At 32.8% G+C, this 12,058-nt stretch overlaps 1 protein-coding gene across 1 annotated transcript; it reads right to left on the reverse strand.

Moving 5' to 3' along the window:
- Nucleotides 1-5,551: 5,551 nt before the first annotated feature.
- Nucleotides 5,552-11,835, reverse strand: LOC102589635 (uncharacterized). The gene is made up of 5 exons (XM_006344501.2): nucleotides 11,701-11,835; nucleotides 9,977-10,858; nucleotides 6,843-7,043; nucleotides 6,219-6,414; nucleotides 5,552-6,000 (listed from the first exon to the last, which is right to left on the reverse strand). The coding sequence occupies exons 2-5, from the start codon at nucleotides 10,826-10,828 to the stop codon at nucleotides 5,792-5,794; spliced, it is 1,458 nt and encodes a 485-aa protein (XP_006344563.1). The 5' UTR covers nucleotides 10,829-10,858; nucleotides 11,701-11,835; the 3' UTR covers nucleotides 5,552-5,791.
- Between the last annotated feature and the right edge of the window lie 223 nt (nucleotides 11,836-12,058).

Genomic DNA, 12,058 nt, shown 5'->3' on the forward strand with positions numbered 1-12,058 from the left:
GCCACGTGGTCATTATCTTTCTTTTTTTAAGTTTCGCTCTCGAATTATTGACAGTCTTAAAAATTTATATCTACTTGATTAACTAAACTTAAATATATCTTTGATTTACCACATAACAATAGCAAGTGATCTCAAACTCTTATAGATATATGAGCCTCTTAATAAAAAAAACCAAGAGAACGGTTAAAAACACTTTTTAACTTGACGAGAATAATTTAGGGGGTGTATTTCACTCATGTGTTATAAGATTGAGGATATATTTAAGTTGAGTTAGTGAAGTAAGGGTGTTTTTAAGGATGTCAATAGTTCAAGAATGAAACTAATAATTCACGCAAGGTTTGGAGATGTTCTTAATACTTTTTTCATTATTATATTGTATAATATTATTTTAATGATATAATATTTAAACAATTCATATTGTTCTTTGTTATTAAGAAATGTTAAGCATCAATAATTTAAATGATAAATGTGCAAGATAAATAGGATGTAGGGTAGAGTTGCTATGAAAAGGTAAGACAAAAGATAAATAAGATATTAAATAGTAATGACAAAATGAGAAGAAAATATTAAGAAAATGACATGATTACATCAAATCAATCGTTACATAAAATAGAACTTTCCGTCATTACTTAACGATAAATTTAAATAATACAACGCAATAAAATTTAAATACTAATCAAAACAAATTATGTATATATTTAAATTAAATGCAATACACTACACCATGTAATAACCATTCTAACATGTATATTATACAACAAAGAAAATATTAAAAAATCGTTCTATATTTATTAGGAGAAAATTTTTACGTCACATAATTTAATAATATTATATTCCCTTTAGCCCATATTTATGTATAAACTAGATACACGATCCCGTATCAGCATGGGCTCAATATAAATTATTTTTTCGTTTCAATTTATGTGGCATAGATAGAATTTTGAAAATTACATATATATATATATATATATATATATCTTAAAAATATTTGAAGTTGTTAAGTATTATAATTTGTAATATTTTTACTTTATTTTAAATAATATGTGTTATTTTTTCTGTCCCAATTTATGTGGCATATGTAAAATTTCGAGAGCCCAACAAATTTTATATATGTTTTCAAAATATTTAAATTATTAATCATTGTAATTCATAGTACTTTTACATAATTTGAGTTTCTTTCTACTCGACTCCTTTTCATTTCATTGATTGGGAAAAAGGCTCCTTTTCCTACGGCCCGTTAAAAATAATATAATTTATTCAAATATTATATTCATTAATACAATATAATACGATACTCTCTCTGTTTTTATTTATATGTCACTATTTTTTATTTATGTGCATTAATAAATTAAGTAAGTTTACTATTCTACCCTTATTTAATTTTTTTTAAGTTCAACTTTTCAATCAATGAATATGAACTAATTTATTTTGATTAATTAATTTGACCAATGAACATGAATTATTCACTTAGTTTTTCTAGGTTGATCAAATATATATTTTCAAGGCTAATAATTCACAAGAGTAAAATAGGAAGAATATTGTAATTTATGCATTATTTTTATGAAATAACAAGTATTATGGACCATCTATTTATAGTAAGGATGACTTATAAAAGGAAACAGATGGAGTATATCTTAATTATCTACAAATAGAGAATTAAGATATACTCCCTCCGTTCCTATTTATATGTCACTATTTTAGATTTCACGTGCATTAAGAAACTAAGTAAGTTTACTATTCTATCATTATTTATTATTTTTTTGAAGTCAAGTTTTCAATCAATGAACATGAATTTATTTATTTATATTATTTAATTTGATTAATGAACATGAAATATTTAATTAGTTTTTATATGTTAGTCAAATATATATTTTCAAGATCAATGACTCACAGGGGTAAACTAGGAGTAATAGTGTTATTTATGCATTGATTTTGTGAAATGACAAATATTAAATAGGCAAAAAGTACTCATTACCCCCCCTGAACTTGAAGCTTTTTATACGGTGTACACCTAAACTAAATTCCGTTTTAATTACCCCCGAACTTGTTTATTCCTCCGTCGCGTACACCTTTTTCGTCCACCTGGCGTAGAAATTGACAACACACTCTACTAGGCGCGTGAGGAAGTGATTTTTTGCCACATCACAAAGATACAACAGTAAAAAAAAACGTAAAATCTCCATTTTCCAGGTGGAAATCCACATCACCACTTTTGCCAGCTATCGCGCGCGTGTAGTCACAATAGGAGCAGGTGGACGAAAAAGGTGTACGCGACGAAGGAATAAACAAGTTCGGGGGGGTAATTAAAACGGAATTTAGTTTAGGTGTACACCGTATAAAAAGCTTCAAGTTCAAGGGGGTAATGAATACTTTTGCCTTTTATTATCTATTTTTTAGTAAGAATGACATATAAATAAAACGAAGGGAATATATATATATATATATATATATATATCTAGGTCGGTCCCGCATAAAATGACTTGTCTCAAGAAGATGTCTTTAATTTCACCCCGTAACACATGGTTGATAAGATAAGCATAGCCGCATAGGGGCAGTTCTGACAAGGAGTACAAATATTTATATTGTAGCTACACTGAAGTTCCTTTTCAGCCAATTGCAATGCTCTATAACATATGACAATTGAGTTAAATGATATTGGGTTTTTGGTCATTTGATGTCCATATAAAACAACCTTGCATTTTGTACAAGTAAAAGAAGCATTTAGTGTGCTTACTGTGTGTTGTAGACTCTTATTAATTAGTAGTAACACATTTTATATACTATGATACATGTTTGTACAAGTACTTTGACATATTGGTTGTGCTTGATATGATAAAAGTGTTTTTCAATAATTTATTTATTTATTATTCGCTAAACAATTAATTAAATAATACTTTTTATAATCAAAACAAATACTATAAAATGTGAAGATGAAAAGTAGGACGTCAAGGGTGGTAAAAATAAGGATGAAGATGAGATGTGTTAGAAGGCGGAGGATAATATCAATAGAATATCACTTATGTAATTTGTTTACCATATCTTCATTTTAAAAGACGCTTTTTTTATTTTTATCGAGACTTATTTTCTTACATAAAACACATTTCAAAAATTTTAACCAACTGAAAGTAAAAGAATTAGAAATATTTTTCTCCGCACTAAATACAGCAGTCATGTATAATGTTTTTCCCAAATATAATATGATATAATATTATATATTGAATTATGTAGTGTAATATTTTATGTTGTTATATCCTTAAAATTTCCCCAAAAAAGTTGTATATATGTCTTTTTATTACATGAAAAAGTGTGAGGAGAGAGAAATATAATAGAGTAATAAAAGTCAAATTAGTTTTTGATAATGAGAAGTCACAAGAGTGGACATGATATAATATGGTGTTATATTAAGAAATTTCATTCAGTAATTTTAATTGGAGTATAATAAGTTAATAATTATAATTTGTTCGACTTTAAATACTCATACAATGATAACTCTAATTTTAATTTTTCAAAAATATCTCAATTATACATGTAAAAAATATTCAAAATGAAATATAAGAAATTTCTTCGTTAATCAATTATATAAAAGAATATTTTAATCGAACTAAAAAAGAAAAAAAATAAAGTACTAGACTACTAACCAAAATTCGAACATATATATCATATAAATTACTAGTTTTGTACTAATGCTATTTTATACATTTTAATCAAGTATTTAATTAATAAAAAAACACTTAAAATACGTACCGAATATCATATCGAAATAACAGTACTAAAAATTTCGATTCAATAGAATAATTCAATTTTTACCGTATTTTATTCACACACTGGGAAGATGTTAACTTTTCTATCATTATCAAATATATTGATATATTCTTAAAAGAGAATAATAGAATATCATTCAAGTCACTTAGGTGGTCCTTCAGTGAAGCATTAATTTTTTTATAAAAAAAAATTCAAAAACTAAATAAGAGGATTTTGTTTATATAAGTCCTCATTTAACATCCCAAGAATAATTTAACCGTGTGCAACTTTTAAACGGATTGATATCTTCAATTCCTGTATTTAAGAATTGTTTTAAAAATTTATAAATCCAAGAAATATTTTTTTGAAAAATAAGACAAGAGAGCGTTACTGGGAGGTTGTGAGTTTGAGTCACCAAGAGAGCAAAAAGGTGGAAGCTCTTGCAAGAGGAGAAAACAATCTTGAAAAATAATTTAGCTACAATTATTACAATTATTATTATTATTATTATTAATAATAATAATATGATGATGATGAGCACAAATGCAAAGTACTCCATCGCATATGAATTCATGTGAGTTGGCAAGTTATATATCAAGTTACAAGTTATGTGGTTGCTTTTTTTCTTCACAAAGTTCATCCACTTATTAAAAAGTTTTAAATTAATCAATTTTGCTACAAATTCTCGACTCTTGTATATTTATGCACTATATTTTTCAAATTCTATAATATTATATATTTCCTGTCTTTTTTGCTCCTAAATTATTATTAATGTGATACATATCTCTTAAAAATCTTGCTCTTAAATTTGTTGTTTTGTTTTGTAACTATTCGTCTCTAAATAAATGTGGGTCAATACGACCAAAAAAAAAAAGAAACAATTCTTGCCGTCCAATTCAACATTAATTTTGGCACTTCGCTTTCAATTTTTAATCATGCAAATTTAGCCAACTTGGCAAGTCCTTGATTGTCCCTAGAGCAATCTATCTATCTCCCCTCATCTTTCTATTTTTAAAAAATAATAATTTGGGGATAAGTGATATATAAGATTTCTTAACAAGTATATGTACTCCCCCTCAATTATTATGATCTCTTTTCAACCAAATAAAAAGATCACTCCTATCTTAAGGGTGTTTGGATTAATTTTTTTAAAATAGCTTATAAGCTAAAAGCTAAAAGTCATAAGTTGTGAATATCCAACTTTTGACTTATTTTTGTTCCAAAATTTAAAAAAAGATCTTAAGAGTAAAAAACTACTTAAAAATAAGTCACTCCAAACACTCACTTACTCAGCTTAGGGAGAGGTGATTAAACATTAATAGAAGGTTATAAATGACACATATTAGGATAGCATGTTAGTTAGGTAGTGGGCATTGGCCTCGACTCGCTTATTCCTCTTTACTATTAGTTGTATTACTCTTATAGTTTCTTTGTCCTTTAAGCTTGGTTATTATTTGCAATATTTTACACTTTTATTATCGTTATATCTTGTTATGACTATTGTTTAGGATGATTTGCCAGGTTGTCTATAGTATTTTACCATGATTATCTTCATTTCCGTTATTTCTTTGTCTATACTACTTTTGACTATTTTTTCTTGAGCCAAACAACCTCTCTATCTCTAAGGTGGTAGTAAGATCTACCTTCCCCATACCCTACTTTGTGGGATTACACTGAATCGGTATGTTGTTGTTACTCACATCTTACTCAGACTTGACTATCTTAAGCTGTCTACCTACAATTTCAGCAGCTTGGTGTTTTATATTATATCATAGAAGAAGAAAACATCAATTTTAGTACTTACAAATGCTGAAATACCAAGTATAGTCTTATCTGATAGATACCACCCTAATAACTAACCTCAAATAATCCAGAATTGTAACTGTATATCACAAATACTATTTATGTACAAGTGTAGATGTTTATAGCCAAGGAGATAAGGTATTATCCTGCTTCTGAAGCAAATTCGTCTACCCTATTAAACCAAATACTGTACATTTCTCATTGTATGAAACAAGAGACGCTGAAAGAGCTAAAACGTCCCACCATCTTAATCGTTGAGGACTCCCTTCAATCGTAGTGGAAAGCTTTCGTATAGGTCTTTGAGGGCTGCATATAAGGGTTCTCCAGCCTTGGGTCTATCTACAGTTCCAAGAAGAATGTCAGCTGTAGTCAGGTAAGGATCTCCATAGAATTGCAGATTAGTATCCATCCGTGTTGTGACGACATTCCCCTCAAGTGAGACTCCCACAAATGCACCTGAAACATACAAATCAAACCCCAAGTGATTTAAGCAGGGGGGAAGTTACACATTTGGCCGCTCAGCCAAAAATATACATATATTATACATTTGTCGGCTATTTTTTTGGGCAGGCGGCTATTTAAGTTAATTTCCTATTATTAAGAGGCAATCAAAGTACTGCTGATAAGTGATAACATACACTCTTGCAAGAGATACCCATAAGTGGTAACATTACCTTTACTGCAACTGTAAGTATAGCATATGCCAGAACCTTTCTCTCCAGCTCGCAGATCTGCCTCCACAACTCTCCCAACTGGACCAGCTGCAGCACTGCAACCAGCACCAAGAGAAAAATGCATGCGGCTGCAAAATGTCTTCACGGCCTTAGAGTCATGTAACACAATAATGAAGTCCGTCAACTCACCTCCAATCTGTAAAAAGACGAAAATCAACCTTTTAGAGTAAGGATGAGGAGGACAAATTTAATCAAAAAGGCACAAAAAGACAATTCAATAAATATGTTCTTAACTATTCAGCTGCTTAGGAGAATTAAGTTTCATTCAATTTAGTCGACCAGATTCTTAGTTCAGGAAGAACAAAACAATGTTTGTCAATTAAGATAAAACAAAATGTTTATGATATGTCCATGAACCTTTGTTGCTCCTCTACAACATAAAAGACCTTCAGAGGCCCAAGACCCAAGCTTTGCCAAAACAGAAAATGAATCTGATTAAGGACAAAATGTAATCACTCAATTCAACTGAATTCCTATCATAACTGTTCTATACTATCTGAATTGACTGCATTCTCAAAACTGAAGGAGAGTGTCATTAGCAAAGACCAATAATTTAGAGTATACCTGTGCACCCCATCCCAAACCGGCTGATAGTATAGCAGATGGTGCAGACCATGAGCCATCAGACCTTCGTGCAACCACCAGGCCAGAGCCAAATTTATAAGTAAGAAGCATCCCAGCTTTGGCAACCGTTAATATTGCCAGACCTTTAGCTCCTTTTAAAACTGCACCAGGTATGGACCTCTCAGGATTCAACCGAGCAACCTGTGCATTACAAGATTTAATTAGCATTACAAGGTAGAAGTTGCACGTTGGGGTCAGCAAATAATTCAGAGAAGAATCTGAAGATTCTGATTGCAGAAGCATATTCTAACACTACCATTCTTGTTCTAACCTTAAAGGAAGAGGGACGATGGAATATCATGATGAGCTCTGAGTGTGAGTGAAGAGAGAGCATTCACAATGAAACTAAAAAAGATCATCACTATTCAAGTTCTTTGAATTTTGCACCTTTAATAGATGACTCAATTTTTAACTTGCACCTTGTTCTCTATTTTTTTTAATGATTACCCTCCTAACTTGTTTTAGCCCATTTTTATTTGTCTTGGCAGTGGATGAATTGACGCAGCATATCCAAGGGGAGGTTCCATGGTGTATGCTATGTGCAAATGACATAGTATTGATTGATGAGACACGCATTGGTGTTAACAATAGGCTAGAGGTTTGGAGGCATAGACCTTGGAGCCTAAAGGTTTCAGTTGAACAGGACTAAGATAAAATACTAGGAATGCAAGTTTAGTGACATAACTCACGAGGAAGATGTGGAAGTGAGGATTGATACACAAGTAATCCCTAAGAGAGGAAGTTTCAAGTATATTGGGTCAAATACCAAGGAAATGGGGTGACGACGATGTTACAATCATATTGGAGCGGGATGGATGAAATGGAAGCTTGCATTTGGTGTTCTTGTCCGATGAGAATGTGTGACCAAGACTTAAAAGGTAAGTTTTAGAGAGTGGCTGCTAGACAAGCTATGTCTTATGGGTCGGAGTGTTGGCCGATGAAAACCTAGCACTCACAGAAGATAGAAGATTAAAGTAACAGAAATGAGGATGTTGAGATGGATGTATGGACACTACGAGAGATATGATTAGAAACAAAGATATTTAGGACAAGGTGGCAGTGACCTCCATGGTGGACAAGATAAGGGAAGCAAGGTTAAGCTAATTTGGACATGTAAAGAGAAGGTGCACAGATGCCAAAAAGTAGAGGCAAGCCAAAAAAGTATTGGGAGAGGTTGACTATTGTGTGCCTGCGAACAAGTAGAGGCAAGCCAAAAAAGTATTGGGAGAGGTGATTAGACAGGACATGGTACACCCGCAGCTTACCAAGGACATGACCCCAGATAGGAGGATATGGAGGACGAGGATTAGGGTAGAACTGTAGAAGGTTAGTAGGTAGTCAAGCGCTATCTAGTTACACCCAATTCCCTACTACCAAGTAATTACTTGGCCAAATAAATATGTCAAACTATGTAATCACACCTAATTACACTCAAATCCAATTCCCATATGACTTTCCAAACATGCCCTTAAACTAAATATGGAGTAGGTCCGGCAATGATTGGAAGATATGTTGCACTATATCTCTAAATACTGAACAATCAAGAACTAATGTACGAGAAAAGGTACAAATTCATAAAAATAAAAACATCCACAAAATAGATTGAACAATACCCTAAATCAATATAGCAAAATGAAATAATAAGCATCAGCTTACTCTATTATTTTTAGGGAAAAGGGTCAGAAATACCCCTCAACTTTGGTTTATTGTTTGACTTTACCCTCGCCGTTAAAATAAAGTTAAATTTACCCCTCCCGTTACTAATTTCACCAAAATTACCCCTCATTAAACGGAATCCCCAAAATTGACCCAAATTACCCAAATTTTAAAAAAAAAAACATATTCCCTATTTTTAATCCAATGCCCCGACCTGCCCCGACCTCTCTAGAGGATAATCCGGTTGGGATCTTCAAATACTTCTCTGCAGATACTTTAGACACAATTTTTTGTTTTCTAGAATTAACAGCACCGACTTTTCTGACTCCTGCATCTACACCTCCTAAGATCTTAGATGAAGATTTTACCATTTTGAGCTTTCTCTGCTCAGGAGGAGAATGCTTTGCCAAAATAGATTTCATTTTCTTCTCTGTCTCTGGTGTAACTTGAGGAATGCAATTTCAGAGAGTGAACACTCTTTGGTGGCAGCGGTGCCTTTTTCTTTATCATTTCTGAGGGTTCAAGAGAGTGAACCTTGGAAGAAGGTCTTTGATCGACCACATTCAACTTCTTTCCCTGTCCTAGCATACTTCCTGGAGGAGCGGACGGTTTTTGATTGACCACAGTCACTTTCTTTCCCTCTCCCAGCGCACTCCCTGGAGGAGTAGAAAGCTTTTGCTCAACTGCAGTCACCTTTTCTCCCTTTCCTAGCATACTCTCCAGAGAAGCTGAAGAATAGGGAATCGGGTTATCCTCTAGAGGGGTCGGGGCATTGGGTTAAAAATAGGGAATAGGGTTTTTTTTTAAAATTCAGGTAATTTAGGTCAATTTGGGTCAATTTTGGGGATTCCGTTTAATGAGGGGTAATTTTGGTGAAATTAGTAACGAGAGGGGTGGGGTAAATTTAACTTCATTTTAACGGTGAGGGTAAAGTCAAACAATAAACCAAAGTTGAGGGGTATTTTTGACCCTTTTCCCTTATTTTTATTTTATTGATAACTGTGAGGTAACTCAGTTACTCAATAATTCATTTTTAATAAAGAGGCGACAGTAATTCCTACAACATCTTGTTGAAGATCACGCTTGCCATTGGCTGTGATTCTCCTTCCACCCTTAGGTTTCAATTATTTTCTTTTTGCAAGAAAAGAAAGAAAGGAAATACACACAAAGTTTCTTTACCTTTCATTGAATGAACTCTTTTATGGATTTGCAAAAACACAAATAGATTAGGCGCAAATTATAACAAAAAAAATAAGAGGACAAGGTGCAGGTTAAAAGTTGATACAGAGATAAGGCGTGGAAAATACAAAAACTTATAGTATTCACCTCAATAGTAACAAAAGGCAGAGATTTGATTCTTGAGGTTAAAACCAACAAAATCAAAAAGACAAAACGCCTTAGTAGTAAAGAGAATTGACCTGTGCGTACATCCTCAATGTGTTTGATGACTTGTATATCTCATACTCCATAGATAAACCCACAGGAAGGTTCAACCAACCTCTTGTAGAAGTCCAATCCATAACATCATGCTTTGCAACCTGCACAGCGTTGCTGATGGTGTTGATGAGCACGCCTTGCACTGGGTCAAGCCTATCATAGCAGGTATCACACACTCTCTGGGGGTTCTTCTCCCGAAACTTCATGGGCAACAGGCACTTCCCTTTTGTGCATGTCCTACAAAAAACTCCTCCACAAAACCGACAATGATGTCTTCCACGAGTGAATGCTGTGAAAGGCGCAGTGCACTGCATACAAATAGTTGTTGAACTGTCTGGAAGCCAATCTGGAGGCTCAGATTCCAACACATCCTTGTAAGCACTGTAGTTAAATGCACTTGGCTCAACTAGTGGTGGAGCACTTGGAATGTACACTGATGAATGCAAGAAAGTATCTCCATTCGTACCAGATCCAAGAAATGAAACATTAGAACTAGGTAACTGCGGAACTGTATTTGAAACCTGGACTTTATTCTGCCCAGTAACAATAGCAACTAGCCCAGTCAAGACGTTTCTTAAATTGACCTCAGGAGGACCGCTTTGCGGCACAAAGTTATATGGGTCATTACCAGAACCATAGTCCCTATCCAACACATCATCAGATTCAATCAGTGGGTACCCATGTGGATAACTGTTACCTGCAGCATGGGAATCTTCTGGGACTCTGCCCCATGAATCCTCATCAACTTCATCTTCAACAAATTGAAATTTCGCATTGTCTTTTTCCAAATTAGCAAGCGAAGAATACACAACTTTGCCTTCAAATTTCACCATGTATCCAGCATAATCAGAACAACAGATGGGCTGCAAATAGGTAACACGACACCAGTCAAAAGAAAATTTAACAAATAGTAACCACTTTAAAGATCCCCATTCATCCTAATATGCTTATCCTTCTCTACATAGAAGGTTTTAAATTTTTAAATACCACAAAAAAGTTTTGTTAGACCCAATTTAACTCTTCTTTTCTTTTTTTTAACTCTTCACACAATTTTATCCTCTATTCTATTCTTTATGCATTTTTACGAAAAAATATAAAACCAGATGTGTTTCTAAAAATTCTCTTAATAACTGTAGCAGGCAGAAAGCCTACAAGAAAATATGGAGGAAACTAATCCAACATACAATCAAACCAACTAAGCCTCAACCCCAAACTAAATGGATTCAGCTCCGATTCCAGTACTGGAATATAAATGAACTTATACACCAAAGGAGTATTCCTTTCAGCCAGGAATGAGAACTTAAACATTGCTGAGAATTTTAAAAATGAAAAATTAAGCCACAGAACCAAAAATACCAAAAAGCATGTAATTTTATAACAAAACATATAGGGTTAAAGCGAGAAAGACAACCAAATAGCAAACCGCAATAAAAATAAATAAATTCGGAGAAACAAAATATAGGGTTTTATAGCGAGAACATACTCGTTAGCTAAAAAAAACATCAATTTACATAATCCGATCAAAATTCTAGACGAAAAACTCAATATTCCAGTTTCAATTATCTCGATACCTAGGGTTACCAAAAATACCCAAAAAAAAAATAAAAAAATCGTACACGCATAGACAGAGACAACCCTGAAGATTTAAGAGAACATAATCAATTTTGATGGAAGAAATTAGAGACAAAAAAAGGAATAAACTTACCGGATCTTGTTTGTTTGATGATCGGTGATCGGAGGAAGGAAGAAGGCGATAAGAGGTTTGTGGTTTCGTGGGTTCTCTGTTTGCTTCGGAAACCGGGTAATCAAGCGTCCTGTTTGGGTCTAATTTTTTTTTTAAAATTTATATTTCAGTATTCGTAGTTTCGTAAGGTACATTCAGGTGCACACAAAGAGATTTATGTATAACTAAAACTAAATCCGGCATAATTAATACTTATATCAATAATATCCGTATAATGAATACATGCATAACTTTATAAGAAGTAAATTATTTATATATTAATTTTATAACTTATACGACATTTGATAGATAGACAAAAAATAAGTTATTCATGTAAGAA

This window comes from Solanum tuberosum, unplaced genomic scaffold, assembly GCF_000226075.1.
Source record: "Solanum tuberosum cultivar DM 1-3 516 R44 unplaced genomic scaffold, SolTub_3.0 scf00058, whole genome shotgun sequence".
Taxonomy (NCBI): Eukaryota; Viridiplantae; Streptophyta; class Magnoliopsida; order Solanales; family Solanaceae; genus Solanum; species Solanum tuberosum.

Coding starts and splice junctions, on each gene's coding strand:
- LOC102589635 (XM_006344501.2), bottom strand. CDS start 10,828: ATGGTGAAATTTGAAGGCAAAGTTGTGTATTCTTCGCTTGCTAATTTG. Junction 6,415..6,842: donor GTTTGGGATGGGGTGCACAG/GTATACTCTAAA, acceptor GTCTTTTTACAG/ATTGGAGGTGAGTTGACGGA. Junction 6,001..6,218: donor TACTTACAGTTGCAGTAAAG/GTAATGTTACCA, acceptor TGTATGTTTCAG/GTGCATTTGTGGGAGTCTCA.